The 16787-nt window shown below is 48.3% G+C and overlaps 1 protein-coding gene across 1 annotated transcript; it reads left to right on the forward strand.

Moving 5' to 3' along the window:
• Window positions 1-115: 115 nt before the first annotated feature.
• LOC149363265 (eukaryotic translation initiation factor 4H-like) lies at window positions 116-14419 on the forward strand. Its single transcript, XM_089573420.1, has 9 exons — window positions 116-262; window positions 1574-1709; window positions 6020-6068; window positions 6285-6349; window positions 7641-7746; window positions 9119-9266; window positions 10820-10905; window positions 11629-11784; window positions 14292-14419. The coding sequence occupies exons 1-9, from the start codon at window positions 228-230 to the stop codon at window positions 14306-14308; spliced, it is 798 nt and encodes a 265-aa protein (XP_089429546.1). The 5' UTR covers window positions 116-227; the 3' UTR covers window positions 14309-14419.
• Window positions 14420-16787: the final 2368 nt, after the last annotated feature.

Consider the following 16787-nt stretch of genomic DNA (forward strand, 5'->3'; position numbering starts at 1 on the left):
CACCACGATACCACGGATGCCTCGGCGAAGCCATTAGGGCTGCGATGGGCGGCGCCATATTTATCTCGGTCTGCACGTGGTCGGTAAAGCAGAACATATTTTATTGAATTCAATAACAGCGAGTAAGTTATATCCTAAAATTAATAAAAATTAAGCAAACGAAACAATTATAAGAGCTAAACATTTAGGTTTGAAAAGCACTCGCCCAGCGGCTTTTGTATCGTATCATGGCGGACAGGTATGACAGTGACTACGGGTCTAGGTAAGTAAAATTGTCGTTTAAATGCTCTAGCAGTTTATTACGCGACGTCATCGCGCTCTGTAAAAGCTGCGCTAGCTTCTGACCTAAGGGAATACCAGGCGTCGGCCCCTTGATCTGTGTTAATCTTGGCATGGGAGCGTCGTGCGGCGCTAGCATGAAAAAACGGCTGCCCAACAGCCACACGTTTGGCTTAAACGCATTTGCTGTTTGTAGCCTCCTCCGAACTTCAAAAACAGTGCCATTCGTACCACTGAACGTCGTGGCTGAACTGCGTGTTTGTATTTGGTTGGCATGTGAAGTAGTTTGACGAATAAAACCCGGGCTGCACTTGGCTTCGGAAGGCGGGTCGTGATCGTCGCCAAGAAAACGTGACCCGGTGATGTAAACGGTGTGTTTGATTTTAGCAGCGCAAAGTTAGGCGATTGTGACTGATATTTTCGCTCATTTTGGATCGTGATGGCAGTTTTAAGGTGGGTGTGAGTTCGAGCTTCTCGATTTCGGATACGGCAGCAAGCTAAAGTCGGCATGTTCGCGCCGGTCCACGAAATATTCTTGTGAACTTGACCGTTGGCCACCGGTTGCTGGCAATTTAACTTCGATTCACTGCTAACAGTTAACATGTTCTGTAGTTACGGCATTGCGTGCATGCTCCGTGCGGTGTATAGGGCATCGGTAGGGTAATTCTCGTTAGAACAGCAGCATTTCGTCGCAGCACTTAGCTCCGCATTACGTGTAGCCTTGCCAGTTGCACTCATTTACACCGTTGCTGGATCACAATGTGTTCAAGGTACTTAGTGATCCCGCTTTCCTTGGGCTTTTAATGCCAGAGACCAATCTGCAGATGAGCCACCATAATGCCATTGTCAGTTGCCAAACACAGCTTTGTCTGAAGCAATATGTAGAGTCTGTAATGTGTAATCAATATCAGGCAAGCGCTCTTATCTACCTGCGATATGCCTACGCGTGAAAGGAAGACATGAGAGTCGTGATGTGGTGCTCAAGAAAGTGCCCGTTGAAAATGTGATTCATGAACTGGCTCTGTGTTCATTTTCATTATGTGCACTGTGCCATTTGTTTACTGGTCACTGACCTCAACCATAAAGTGCTTTGAGTGCCGTGCTGCTGTGTTAGCATTGTGTGACAAGCTGCACTAGCCAGTCAAGTGCTGATGTCATATGCTGGCAGTTTTGGAGCCATTGCCGCTGTTTATTGGGACGTGTTACCATTCTGTGCTTGCATCTTGCGCGTAGAGTGGTTTCTTGTGTCAGTGACTGCTTGAAGATCACTTGGGTTGCATGTCATTTCCTCCAGATTTGGTGGCCATCGAGATCACTATGGCAAGCCATCTAGACCGATGCCCACTGAGCCACCTTTCACAGCATTCGTAGGGAACCTCCCTGATGGTGTTGTGCAGAGCGATATTGATGAGATCTTCCATGGCATCAAGGTAAGCATGCATCAGAAGGTATGAGTGTGGTCTGAACTCATGCACTTGAGTGATGTGAGTGATATCTAAAGGGAGCTGGCATAGATGTAGTTCTCTTATCTTTAGAGTTGGTTGCCCTTGCTAGAGGGGTGTGGTGGTTGAGCATCTGCATTAGAGCCTGGCTGTGAGCAGTTTAGGCATCACTGCAGTGTTAAACTTTTGAAAGCTATTGTCATCGGACACGTGCATTCCTGGAAGCAGGTTTCACTTTCACAGCTGGTTTGATCTGCTGTTCTTGTGCTGTTCTTACGGCATGATATGGCTACATCGGTGCATCTGCTGTGCGGCTTCCTGCTCTTATGAAGGTGTTAGAAAAAATGTTTCTGTAAATGACAAGAGCACCACACCAACCAAAGAAAGGAGGAGGCAAGTGCAGGGCAGCAGACAGCAAAGACAAATGTGGCGTGGAGCACAGTCGCGAAACAGTGCATAGCAAACACAAGTCAGCTCCGAGCAAATGGTGATGCAAGGGGGCTGGCAAGAAGAAACAGGTGCTGTTTTATTTTATCATCCATGGGGGTGTCCGGGATCAAAATGGGGAGTGTTGTTCCATATTCTGGAGAAAAGTGATTTTACTGTTGCCTGCTGTTGCCTCACACACGCAGTGCAGCAATTCCTCCACCCTGCCAAAGCTATGCGTGGCAGGGGCGGAACTGTCACTTAGGGGAACAGAAAGGTGGTGGTGCGGTTGTCCTCTGCAGAGCAGGTGCGTCATGAGACAGGGTGCACAAGGCTTGTTTATAGCAAAGGTGGCTTCTTGGTAAAAGCGGTGCATGGAAGGTTGCATTAGGTGTAGTGCACGTGTGGACTGGAAGAAATGCATACCGAAAGAACACAAGTGTTGGGCCGCACGGGAAAAGACATAGTGACCCTGAACCTCCCAACTCTTCCTTGATGGACATTCGAGTGGGCATATTGATGAGCTGGACAGTGAGGCAAACAGAATGGGCTGACAAAAGGGAACTGATGATGACGAACACAAACAAGTGCAGCTTGTAAAATGCATGGGCAGTGGCAAGGAATTTCCATGCGTCGACTATTGCTTTGTCTTTCCTACGATTTTCTCCTGTCTTTGCTGAGATGATTTTGATTCCAGATGACAAGACAGTACAGTGTTTGCAGTGATCACAGTAGCTTCCGGCTCTTTTGCTACCGCCATCCCCCACTTGTCAGGCACAGAACCAGCCGTTGCGCTCTACCTGACTGGGTTTATTGATGGGAGCAGTCCTGTTGGAGGATGCACAGTGTGTGCAGGCTGTGGGTGATGAGCATTTTGAAAACATTGTCTTCAGCATATGCTGTAAAGAAGTTAGATGCAAACTCAGAGTACGCACTAAAGCTTGGTTATGGCGCTCGGCTGCAGACCTGAAAGATGCGTGTTCGATCCCGGCCGCGGCGGTTGAATTTCGATGGAGGTGAAATTCTAGAGGCCTGTGTACTGTGCGATGTCAGTGCATGTTAAAGAACCCCAGGTGGTCGAAATTTCTGGAGCACTTTACTACGGTGTCCGTCATAGCCTGAGTCGCTTTGGGACGTTAAACCCTTATAAACCGTACACCAAACTAAACTGGCTCAAGCCTTCACTGTTTGTAAACAGGCTTTTCGAGAGCACCATTGTGCCTTGCAGTGGGGAGGAGGTGACGAGGAATTCTGCCGTCTCTGGGCACAAGGCAGAGAAGTGAAAGACAGCATGGCCACAGTGAAAAAAAAATGAAAATGGCAAATAGGACACTCCTCTGAGAAGTAGAAGCAGTAGAGTGAGATGCAAGAAACAAATTGTGGCAGTACATATTTCCCAGGACTCAAAATTCCCCTCCCTCTCCATTTTTGCGGATATGGCTGCCAGGCAGAAGTACGAAAGTGCTGCCTCCTTACAATACTTACTCTCCCTGCAAACTTGGGTCACTTGCGATGTGTTTGTGCTGGATGAGCTTGAGCGGATCATTGAGTATTTGTGCAGCAAGATTGCTGCTGGGCTTGATGCAAGCATATCCTTTAATTGTTCAAGGGCTTTGGAAAATGAACATAACACTTTTTGGATGAAGCTTGAAATGCTTCCATGTTGACAGAGAAAGTGTCTGCAAGCTGGAGATGCTTCCAGATCCTGCTGATGTTGAAGAATAGGACTGGTACCGCAAATGCTATGCTTGCTTAAAGAGCCCTCTATGCAAGCACTCAAGCTGTAGTCCATTCGGCAAGTGAGACCACTTACCGGGGGAGTGTGCCAAGGCTGCCTGATGTCTCCTCTCCTCTTCATAATCTGCATGTCTGTGATTGAACTGCAGCTCACAGACAGGGGATTGGATTTGAAGCGAGGGTGTCAGCTACACACATCTGCCTGCACTCTTCTACGCCAGTGACATTGTTTTGCTGGCTGTGAGGAATTCCAATCTTGACTTGACATCTGCGCAAAGGAACGAACTGCTCTGGGGTCCAATGTAAAGAAATTGGCAGCCATTCTTTTCTCCAGTCAGAAGCTGTCGACTTGCTGCTACGCTTGCAGGGTGACTGCATTGAGTGGATGCAGAGCTGCTGTTGCAGCTGAACTGCGTCCAGTGTTTCGAGGAGCCCCCGAAAATGAAGGCAGCAGTGCATCAGTCGTACCTTGGATTGCGTTCATTGTAGGCCTTTGGCTGGTTTGAGGTAACCCGGACTACATGGAAAGCGGTGGCCTTACCAAACTTGACCTTCACCAACTTAATTGGCTGCATGTCGGTGGCAAGTCCATGAGACCTGGCAGTGAGTAACAGGCCATGCCGCCCGTGGTGTGCATTGCGGCACCCTGAATGGACTGGTGCAGGGGTACCTCGGCTGGTTGTCATGTGAGGCATGTGAGGTGGTAGCGAAACGTCTTTATAAGTGCTGCTAGAGTGGCATCTGACTCGCAGCAGCACCCAGGCATGACAGGCGATGACAGGTTAGGGACCTGGGGAAGAGTGTGGAACTGAGTCGATGTCCTCAGGGCAGAAGCTGTCACTGTTGCTGTACTGTGCCCATACGACCAGCGCCAGGATAGAGCTTCTGTGTGACAGCTTCTGTGGCAGTCAACTGCATTGTGAGGTCCACAGCGGAGGGCTTGCAAACATGGCTAGTGCTCACCAGCCATGCATGGTATCCGTACGTAACCTGCTCACACTGTCACACGGCTGAGGAGTTCATCTGCTACATGTGTTGGAATGTCTGTGCCTGTGTCCTTGCTGACCATGCCTCCTGTCGACACCTCCTACTCTATGAGCACCGTGCGTCAAACAATACAGGCTAGCATGCGCTCGCAACGGCTCTGAGTTTCCCAGCAAAGAATTGAGTATCTGTGTGGAGTGCAGTGGAGGTCGCAAAAAGGTGGCTTGGTGGCATGTCCGTGCTACTGAATACAGTTCCGCTGAAGGTAGAGTGTGGAGTGCTGTGGATACAGTGAAGGTGCAGGGCTAATCCCAATGCAGGGGAAGCAGTTCTTCAGCCACATTTGAGCTTAGTGTGTTGATCACGTATTATGGAGGATAATGCCACAGAAATCGTCACGTTCATAAAGGCCTTTGCTACTGATGCACAGCCTCATAGGTTTTTTTATTAAAGGGACAGTGAGGAGAGCTCTATTAATACTTTTTTTACAGCAAAATCTGATAGTTCGGCATTTCATGGCTTTGTTGCCTCTTGGCCGGCAGCGAAAGATGCCTTTATTTCTAAGAAATTTGGATTTGAAGTTGAAAAAGTTTTTCCCGCCGCTCTGATTCAAACTTCGGATTCTCTTATGACGACGCAAGACTAAGTGACGTGAAACGTGAAGTGCACATGACGTAACGCAGACTCCGTTATTTCTGGCGGCCAGCAGTGCGGCCTGGCAGCAGCCGAAAAGAAAGCTACCGCCGGCCGCACGTTGAAGGCATCTACCGGCTATTGCGGCTGTCGCTACCGTCGCTTCGTTTACATTTGCACCGGCGTTTTGAAAGCGTTACGATGGATCCCGTTCTTGAAGTCGTCAACGAAGTTCTCGAAAATAGACACCTTTAGCATACCGTGTACCTTGTTACCGTTAACGGATTACCGGGAGCCCGCCTACGGCCGGTGAGCAGGTGCTGATTGGTCCTGATGCTGCAGGCGCGCGCTTAGCTGCCGGGTATGTTGGGACGTTAAACCCCATAAACCAACTAAACCAACCTGTTTCATTGAGTAGTTAATAAAGCTAAGGCTTGTTTTGGAACTGTTTTGCGTTTTGCCACCATATGTTACTGATCCCTACTAATCATACTTGCATGTTGTAATTTCTTTTGCAGATCAAGAGCACCCGCCTTGTGAGGGACAAGGAGACGGACAAATTCAAAGGTGGGTTACAGTGTGCGAGCAGTTTGTGCGATGTTTGGCTGTGGGCAGAAGTAGAGGAACTATGCTTCATGCTCGGTATTCTTTGGGGTAAAAGTGCAAAAGTTAAAAGTGAAGTTAGGGGTAAAGCGGATGTTCCACATTCTCCTTGCAGTGTTCATCGCATTCATTCTCTTGCTGTTTATGATCTTTACTAAAGTGTGTTACTTTGCTTTTTAGGTTACTGCTATGTCGAGTTCTTTGACCTTGATTCACTGAAGGAGGCTTTGGAGTTTGACTCTGCTGTGAGTGGACCCATCAGCATTCATTGTTACGGTGAAATACGGCCATTGTAAAAATGGTTGCGACACAATAAGGGATGGAAGGAATGTGTATTGCGAACATTCTTGACAGCATCCCTAAATGCCTTATTTTTTGTAAGCTTGATTTTTCATGACTTCATTCCGTGCTGAAACATCGAAGCTACTCGGAACCGTTTAGTAGTTTCTTGTGATGGCCACTACAAATTTCTCAAGTTGGCTGCTCGTCTTGTAGAAAGAGGTCTCCAGCAGTTTAGGTAATGTCTTTTGACTGAGCCAGCTGCAAAGGGTTCTTATTGCCCTATGGCCTTGACGTTAACAATGGTGGACCTGAGAGTGAGCAGCGTTGTGAGGTTGTGATGCACCTGCATCTGTCATCTTCTTGTCAGCAGGCCACATATATCTGCTGTTGCCTGTAATAAGTGAGGCAGTTGAGGCAGATGGCATGTCTTGGAGTAGTGTAATGGTTCACTTGGTTGCTCTGAGAACAGCCTAGCAATATTTACGCAAGTTTGAGAGACGAAATGGCTGCAAGTATATTTTAGTGAAAGATACTTGCAGATACTTGCAGAGATGTCTGGTGCAAGGTGCCCACATTTTGTATTTCCGGTGTAGAGATGCTTTTATATTGAAGGGACACTGAGGACATCTCCACCCAACTTTTGTTATCAGTAAAAATTGATTCTGTGAATCTTCTAGTAGACTATCACGGCATCATTCTGCAGCAAAAAGCATATTTGTTGGTGTGAAAATTGTACGCTAAAATTTCCCGCGACTTGATTCAATACTCGTGTGTCACCCTCATCGAAATGGACTTTGTTACCACCATGCGGGAGTGGATGTCAATGTTACTTAGCCTCGAGGATCCACGCACACAAATCTGTGTAGATGCACTGCAGTTTGCTTGAAAGAACGGCCAGGGTGGTGACATCTGTGTTAATTTCTTGCCCTATCCTCTCTTGTCCTTGTGCTTGGTGCCTGATGGCCTTAGCTGCCTATGTGTCATAAAACTCAACACAAACACAAACTATCCTCTCTTGTAAAAACTTCATTTTCAATGGAAGTAGCGTCAATGTCGTCGGAATGCAGTAATGTATTGGTAAAAGCCAACTTCAGTTATTCTTCAGTGTTCCTTTAAAGAGCAAAAATTGATGTTTTCACCCTATTCTCAGTATCACTAGGAGGCTGCTCGAAATTAGCTTTCTGCTGGCTGCGAAGCCTACAAATGCTCGTGGCCATTCCCAGCACTGTAACTGTGTGCGTGTGCCCTGCCCAGGATCTTCAAGGACGGTCTCTGCGAGTGGACATTGCCGAGGGCCGGCGGAGTGACCGCGGTGGTGGATTCAGCAACAGGCGAGGCGGACCAGGCGGAGGAGGAGGAGGTGCGTGCATGCATGCAAGCATATGCGCTGGTTGCTACGAATGGACGCATTAGAAAACTTGCTTCTTGTCTTGAACATGTTGATAGCCCCTTTTTCTTCAAGCAAAACTGAAAGCCTGAACGCTATCAGTCGCTGGGGATAGGAAGGCAGGGCAGCATTCCACAAGAGCTCCCGAATGGGTGGTATTCTGTGCCTGAGGTTACAACTCAAAGAGCATACTTCGAGTTCCTAGATGCTTTGGCTAGCGGCAATTGTCTGGAGTCAGCACCCATATAATTGCTGTGTGGGCCGCTCGTGAGAAAACTAGCACTGTGCCAGCTATAGCTAGCATTCACCTTGAAGACAAGGGTTCACGCACGAATGTGGTTGCCTACAAGGAGGTAGATAAGGAACAGGTGATGTATAAATGTCAACGATGTCATGCCGGACACACTGACAGTAGTAGTGCTGTTAAACCTTGATTTAACGAAGTTGGTAAAATTGGCAGTTTACTTCATAATATTGAAATATTGCTATGTCAAAATTTGTCTCCTGGCATGCTAAGAATCCGCCAAAAATGCGCTGTGGATAACTCACGGGAAAATCCTTTATTTGCGATTAAATTGGTGCCTTTATTTCTGCCCTTTCTTTGCTAGCACCAACGGCACTTCGCGTGTCTTGTTGCGAGCTTGCAAGCCGCCTCGGTACGTCTATCGCGCCAGCTGTCTCATGGATGATGGGTACAATGTACCTGTCGTGAGTTTAGGTTTTGCTGTCATCATCAGCCTCTTGTAAGTGCCCTGAGCACACTACCGACATGACAGTGTGTTCCGCCTCTGCCACCGCTGTGACTTCGTTTGTATTAGGTCTTGTTGACCACGTGACGTGGCTGATGGAAAGGTGTGTTTAAAGCCTGTGTAGATTTAGGGGGCTATCAACCGTGCATGTGTTGAGTGTTTTGGTGTGATTTCTGACTTTGTTATAGATGGATGGCTGTATGAAAACCATAGTTTCTTTGGGGCCAGAGCCTGTGGGCAGCCGTGCTGGACGGGCACTGTGTAGGCGAGTGTGTGTTCTCACCACAGCATTTCTTGTTTTCACATTTGCTGGCCTATCCTGAGATCTGTTGCCTGACTGGTGTCGCGAGGCCCACGCTAAAGCCATGCTAAAGTGGAGTGAGCACGGTGAAATCAATCTCTTGGCTGGGGATTGCCATTGCATGGAAGTGATGCAGTAGAGGGGAATGATAGCAGTTGTGCAGATAGCTTCAGCTTTTTGTGTGGGCGGTGTTCTCCAAGTTTTGACTGGAGTTGCCAAGATGGAACATTTTAGAGTCAAACTGTTGACCGTTGTGCCTTCTAAACGTGAGTGTGGCTTGGTTGGCTGGTTGCAGGGTTCGATCGGGGCGGAGGCCGAGGAGGTGGACCCAGGGACGGTGGGCCGCCGCGTTACGGAGATCGTGACCGAGGAGGCCGGCCGGGAGACCGCGGAGGCTTCCGTGGAGGCTTTCCAGACCGCCCAAGTGACCGTGAATTTGACAGGTGAGACTGCGTAGGTCGAAGGGCGAACGAGAGTGAGACGGGAGCTGTGATTGTGGATGATTAAGATGGGAGTATGAGCACTCCCAAACTTAAGGGCACTTCGAGATTGTTAGAATTTACTGAATACTGTAACTGACCAATTTTTCAGACTCTGATAATTTGGACTTGTGCACAATCGTGGACTTTTTTGAGGGACCATAATGCACCCCCATAGGAACATAGGAAGTTTACGGACAGTGGGGCGACCAAAGACTCCGGCAAGCTTCGTTTTGAAGGCCGCCCATGTTCGGATGTCTCCCTCATGGTTCCGATACCAGAGGTTAGCGACCCCCGTTAGATAAAAAATTACGTTGTTCAGCTTCGTATCGTCGTCCCATCTATTGTACAGGCTCACCCGTTCGTATGACGCGAGCCAGTCTTCCACGTCATTCTCATCGGCTCCGCTGAAGATTGCCGGATCTCGCTGGCGAAGGGAGCCGGCGCAGATGAGAGCTGGTCCCGTTTGCACAGATTGGGTTTGGGCGTCTTCTGGCATTTCAAGAGTGGGAAGAGTGCGGTTACGCAGCTCCACGATGGAGATTTCTACCCAGCACCTCCACCAAATGTAAGATGGGTACTGGGATGGTTAGAGTACTGTGCGCCGGCGGTAGACACAGAGACACAGGCCTCGTAGACACAGAGGTCGAGCACCACGAGCACACACACAAAGCGAAGGCAATGCCGCTCAACACAACGGTAAGAAGTTCGTCGTCGTCTTCGCTTGAACAGGAACTTCTTCGTCGTTACAGTACTTATTCATGACTGATGTTGTGAACCTGTGGAGTTCTGTTTTTTGACCTAATAGAGACATGAGCGGACATCGTTGCCATAAACAACTGAGTCTGAAAAATCAGGCAGCTACTGTATTCGTGAAGAAGTGAGAGTTTCTTGATGCTGGCAGCATTAGGTTGTCATATGATTTGTCATGTTTTGCTCCAGAGGTCGAAAACAGATTCAATAACCAAAGTGTAATCTAGGTTGTGCATTTGCACATTGGCAACAGGCATTTTCTTTTGGCTCCCCCAAATGATTTAGGTCCTTTGCTTTGAAACTCCCTATTTTTATCACTCTACCCAACGCTTGTTCCATCTGATGAAGCAGTTTACTAACAACAGCGTTTTAAGTTTTTTGGTCATGAAATATAGAACTTCGCTGTCCTTGCAACAAGTGACGAAGCTTACATGATCAAGTGGGGAAAAATGATAGGCTTGAGGGCTGTGCTGCACTCTATGCCTTTGATCATGTGAACAGTGCTTAGGGAAGAAAGCAAGCCTCAGTACAGTAAATAGTAGAGTCAGTAAAGTATGTTGCAAGGTCTTTAATTCGTTATTTTAGTCACAGCGACATATACTGATTGTCATTTGCAGAAAGCCCATGGCTTTCATTGGACTTTCGCCTGGTTGCTATCTGATAGCAGTGCCTTCTCAAGTCCAGTGTATGGCTGACTGTTGAGATTTATGTCTTTGGGAGGTTGTGTTTGTTGGAGGTGTCTAATAATGTTTTGTGGTTTACAGGGGCCCTCCTGGTGGGTTCCAGTCCAGAGGACCGCCCCGTGACAGGCGCCCTGCGGATAGTGAGGAGTTTCGGGAGCCCACATCAGGTGATTGGTTTTGCGCAGGCTTCAGTCGTCACTCACTCTGATGTAGTGTTATGACTGCCGCCAGGCAGTGCACTGGAACACACCTCAAGGATGTGCTGTTCTGGTGCACTGCCATTTCTGAAAGGGTATTCGGACCACAGACTTGTTTGGCTCACAGACCAAGCGCCGTGTGATGTTCCACTTCTGGTCCGTGAGGCCCATGTGTGACAGTAGCTGTCAAGAACTGCTAGAGCCTTCTTCCTGGAGGGGGGGAAGTGGGATGGAGGAGGGGGTGGCCACTGGATTTTTGTCTGTGATGTGGGTGAACATATCACTGTGAATGGCCGCCCACATGCTTACTCCGCTTATTGCCGCCTGCAAAAGTGATGGTTGGAGCAGGTGGCGATAAGTGGATTGGGCATGTGTGTGTCCTTTTATCTATGTTCACCTATGTGATGGCGAAAGGTCGCTGGGCCAGGTGGGGACCTCGTGGATCAGAAGTGGGACGTCATGTCGATGCCTAGTCTGCGGGCTAAAACCGGTCTGGCGTCTGAATCCCCATGCCCTTATAGATTGCCAGTGGATCAATGCCCAAACTATGCAGTGACCAAAAATTTTGAGGAAAGGCAAAAAAAATGATGCTTCTCCTAAAGATTTTTGTCGGCCTAGCTCTGCGAGAGGTAAAGACGTTTGGAGAGATTTGCTAAGCTGTTTTCTTGCGGTCGCCGATGTCCTGTAATGCAGAGGAGCTGTCTCAACGCCCGCGGCTGAAGCTGCTGCCTCGCACAGTCCGTGCGCCTGTGTGCGACGTCGCCGACACATCAAGCCGCTCGGCCATCTTCGGTCAGGCCAAGCCTCGAGACGAGAAGGTGTACGAGAAGACCCGCAAGACCTCCGAAGGTGATGACTTCCCGCATTCGGACCCCCTGCCTTCCTTCCGCCCGTCGGGACCACCTTCAGCCTCCCGGCGGGGACACTGAGCTTGCCGGGCTGTCTGCGCTGCCGCCGCCACTGCTCGGCCTTTCCTGTCTCCCGCTTCTGCACTCTGTCCTCCTCCTCCTCCTTCTTCCCATCGACTTTCTTCTTCTCCTTCGGCCGCTGCTGCTTCCACAGAACTGTGTGCCTGGTGGTGGCCCCTCCTCCTTACCTCCTGGGTTGTCTCGCTGGCTGCCTCACAACCTCCACCGCTGTTCGCAAGAGCCAAGCGTGTGGTGCATTCTTCTATTGGGCATTATTACATTCAGTGGACTGGCCTGTCTACTCTTACCTTCTACTAAGCCTCTGTCTCACTCTCTCTCTTTTGGCTGTTCTCTTCGTTCACCTTCTTCAGATGCGTCCGTTTGTTTGGCCGTGCTTCGTGTGGAGTGGGCCTTCATTTTTGCTGCATTATTAAGTAGCCCTGTGGGTGGCATGAAAGGTGTGTGTGCGGGGATGGCGCGATTGGAAGGAAGAAACTCGGGTGAAAATTGGGATGTGTCATGAAGAGCCCTGAAACAGTCACTCGATAGGACAGTATAACTTGAGTGTGCCAGCCGCAGAGCTCTGGGAGTGTTGCTGCGACCTGGGAAGAATGCTTACCTTTCTTCCGGATTTAAAAAAAATGTGACTGACGGCAAACAGCTTTTGCTTCCTTGCATTTTTTTTTCTTTTAGCTCATCAGTGATGAGCAGCTGGAATGTCATGCATGTGCCACAGGAGTGCATTCTGGTGGTATTGAAAACGGACAGGCAATGGGGCCTGCGCATTCTGCATGTGAAACATGGTACAGGCTTTGCACCAATAACATGCCTCAGTCACATTACCACAATGGGCTCTCGAGCTCTGCGGTTGTCCTTCCCGAGAGGCTGTTTTGGGAGGCTCCCGCTGGTTCCAGGTGTATTCTTGGGTGGAGACTGCTCAGTTGCAGTGAGTCTCTGGTTGACCATGGCCAAGGTATTGGGGTGTCCACGTCTTGGTGTGATGTGTGAGTGCACGTGTGCGCGGTGGAGGGCATCACACATTGCATTATGCATTGAACAAAGCAATCTTTCTCTCTCTCACATTTGTCGTCTCTTCATGCTTCATGCCATTTTATCCGCGGCCACGAAAGGATACTCCACAGGTGATGAATTGCTCTGAAGGGAAGTGTTTGGTATTGAGGGGCAGCAAACTAGTGGGCGAGGAAATGCTCAGGGCAAGGCGTGGCTATGGTATGAGCACGACGTCTGTCCCGTGCGGCTTTGGCATTGTCCTGAAGATTCTTGTTCTGAAGCCAGAGCAGCCCACGTCGCCTGCTGCACCATACTTCACTGGCGCGTGCTAGCTGTGTGGTAGTGGCAGAACCAGGCATGTAGAGAGGGATCCAAGGTAAAAGCGTGCTGTTTTCAGGGGAGCCACTGTCCACATTTGTGACCTGGCAAATGCAGCATGGTGATCTGGTGCCGCATCATGCGTTACGTTGCCTCAGGCAAAACGAGTTCATCTTCTGCACATTGCTAGGACTGGGAACACTGGTTGCAGTTTAGTTTTCTGCGTTAATCTCCTGCCAGATGCACTCTGGACTCTTTGTGTACATTTCTTGAATGTACAGGCATGAATGGCTGAGACAAGTGGTGAGCAAAAATAGAGTTGTGGTTTTTGAGCACACACTTCCTTAATTCACTCAAGAGAGGCTTGCTGTGGCCCGTTAATCGAACTTTTAAAGATGGTAGTGCCAGCTATGCCACGTTCCAAATGTTTTTGTGCACTGGGGCTTGGCGCATGAAAGGCAAAATTTATTTCTTGTTCTTGTGCATTACCTAACAAAAACATCAACTTTACTGAGTTTGCCAGATGTGCAGCTGTATAACATGGCTTATTCTTTGGAGTGTCGACCACGAGTTCTTACAAATATTGAGACGAAACAGGTTGGCTGAATGAGTATGGGAATTTTTTACATAATTTTAATGAAAGATTTTGGGTCTTTCATTGTTTGGAAGGTAAAGTATTTTGTTACGAGTTTATAAATCTCTGTGTAATAAAGCACTGACCCCATTTTAAATTATTGAGAAGTGATTGACGGTTTGGTTTCGGCTGTTCCATAGCCTACGATATGATTGGAGGCAGCAAGTTCTGTTCTTGTTGTGTGTGGCCTGATTCACCATGGCACTTTTGAAATAGCCCTTCGAACAGTGTGTGCCTGTGTCAGCAGAAACTGCTGGCCCCACAGCGATGTAGTTTGAACCACAAAAACCATGGGCGTGTGTGCACAGTGTGCTTTTACGGCTTGAATGCGATGCAGCAGTGCTCCCTGTTTTCTTTTTCATCCTTTACAAGTTTGCTCAAATTATACCTTTTTTATGTTTTTGAGCGAGGAGGGGATTTTGGCAGCAGAGGGAGGGGCTTGCAGTGATTACTGGTAGCCACAATGTTTCTATGTTTCTTTGCAGGCGATGCTGATGAGTAACCGCCACTCCTAGAAAGCTCAGCATGTTGTGTTTAAAGTTGTCTTTCTTTTTGTGTGTGGATTGAGAGTTTTGTACTCTATGATTAAAAATAAAAACGACGTACAGGAAAATTTGGCAATTCTGTGCTTGATTGACCCTAGTTTATCTAGATGGCCAAAGACAGGTGGGTACCTTTTTTTTTGGTGATGAAGCAACTTATGACAGGGCCAAGGTATTGAAGCCAGTGGATCAGGAGCGTATTGTGACACGTCACATTGTAAGTATGTTAGTTTGTGTAGCGCGTTTAGTTCCTGTAAGTTTTCGAAGGAACCTTGACATCTGAGAGGCCTTTTAATTGTTGCATCTAAATATGAGGGTACCATTCATAGCCATTCTGCCTACTTAGTACCCTGTGGGAAAGTCCACTCCCGGGACTTTCCCAAGTGCTTTCAGATGTGAAATACATTCTTCCCTCCTCTTGTAAACGAATGTTGACAGACCGTCTGATATTCTGATACATATGCAGATCCTTCCCACTTGAGTTTGCCTGCACTTCACGTTCTTCGTCTGCACAATCTGAATATCTTTGTCTGAACGTGGTTGCGTAACCATACAGTTTCTTCCTCCTAACTGCACTTGGTGTTTTCTCTGTGTAGCGACACTTATTGCGGCGCACCGGTCCGTGCCCCCTTCGTGCAGCATTACTCCAATGTTCCCTGCTCGGTCTGCGTGTATCTGAACGTGTTTTCTTGTCCACACAGTTTCTTCCTCTTAACTACACCTAGCGTGTTCTCTGTGTAGCGACACTTACTGCGGCGTGCCGGTCCGCGCCCCCTTTGAGCAGCGTTACAATGTTCCCTGCTCGGTCTGCGCGTATCTGAACGTGTTTTCGTGCCCGCACAGTTTCTTCCTCCTAACTGCACCTAGCGTTTTCTGTGTAGCGACACTTACTATTTCGGCGTGCCGGTCCGCGCCCCCTTCGTGCAGTGTTACTCCAACGTTCTCTGCTCGCTCTGCACGTACCTGAACGTGTTTGCGTGCCCTCGCAGTTTTTGTCTCCTAGGTTGCCCCCTCTTGCTTCTGCCTCTCTCTCTTCTCTCTCACTCACACACGCACTCACGCATGCACCTCTTAATTCACAGTGTAGGTTGTCGCACGAAATGCTTGATTGGATTGATCGATCGCGATCAGTCAGTCAATCAGCCAATGAATCAGTAAAATAATTAATGAGTCAATGAATGAATCGATCGGCCGATCGGTCAGTTGATTTAGTTAATCTAACAGCTCTGCCAAAATATCTGAGGTGACTAACCAGAGAGTGCAATGGTACCGCACTTTAAGAGGTGAAATGTCAAGGGCACAAACAGTTGCTATAAATACAAAAGTAGCCTAAGTGCGCCTTAGAGCTGAAAGGGACACTGAGGACACATTGAAGTAGCCCTGCATCGATAAATTACCACATTGCCACGACAAATGTGCTTTCACCTAAGACTGAGCTTGGGTAAGCTATAGAAACGAGAATAAAGTCAAATACAGCTGTCGTCATCGCCGACCGATTTCGCATGTAAACAATGGCTGGCCGTCAACTACGCGGATCCCAGAGGCCAGGCTATTCAGCTATTCACTTCGAAACTGCGACCACGGAGTCATTTTCAGTGTATACATCGAAAGTTTGAATCGAGTGGAAGGAACATTTTTAAATGCAATTTTCCCAGCAACAATTGCGTCTACTGCTTCCGGACGAACATCAACATGCGAAGAAAGAACCATGCTGAAATAGATTTTTACCAGGAACAAAAATTGGATGGAGTTCTCAGTCTCCTATTAAAATGGAGGTGAAAGTGCACTGACACTTCAGTCGAATGGATTGTGCTGGACGGCTTTCATGACAGTGCAATGGAGCAATGAATGACGTCACTAGATGTCCTGTTCATGAATTGCACTGCTTTCACCTTCTGCGCGCCTACACCACGGGGACATTACGTACCGACAGCCACTTCCAAAACAACCCCTTATCCTCGCTTTAGGAAGACCCTCATTAAAGCCAGAGCAGACGTTCCCATAGCTTGAGTCTCCTCTGAAGGCATCCCAGGGCACCCATTCAGTGATGGAGACCCCTACGAACACTTGTATCGCGTGGTACCCAAGCAACTTGCAGCAACTGTCGCACTCCTAAGGATGCCCATCGCACCATTAGGCACGGAAGACGGAATCAACATTCGGAGAGAGTAGTTTGATGAGCTACGCAGCTACGAATCATACAAAGTTGCAGTGGCGGCTGTTTGTTACCGGACAGAAAACACCTCATCTGTAATTTCTGAACTGTTATTTTTCCTGCCTAATATGCACTACATGCCACACCGTGCATGCAAGAGGATGCTGAGATGGGTTCTACAGCGGCGCACGAGGGTGTGGGGTGGAGGAAAAAATTGTTTGATACGTAGCTTCGGTTGCTTAAGATCAAAGCGGCAAGGAGAGAACTTCATCCTGGTAAAGCAC

Source organism: Amblyomma mixtum, chromosome 2 (genome assembly GCF_055824585.1).
Source record: "Amblyomma mixtum isolate Tamu chromosome 2, ASM5582458v1, whole genome shotgun sequence".
In the NCBI taxonomy this organism is placed as follows: Eukaryota; Metazoa; Arthropoda; class Arachnida; order Ixodida; family Ixodidae; genus Amblyomma; species Amblyomma mixtum.

Excerpts from the sequence above, each read along its gene's own strand:
- LOC149363265 (XM_089573420.1), top strand. The coding sequence starts at position 228 with ATGGCGGACAGGTATGACAGTGACTACGGGTCTAG. Across the intron at positions 263-1,573 it reads GACAGTGACTACGGGTCTAG|ATTTGGTGGCCATCGAGATC; the intron begins GTAAGTAAAATT and ends CATTTCCTCCAG. Across the intron at positions 10,906-11,628 it reads GTTTCGGGAGCCCACATCAG|AGGAGCTGTCTCAACGCCCG; the intron begins GTGATTGGTTTT and ends CCTGTAATGCAG.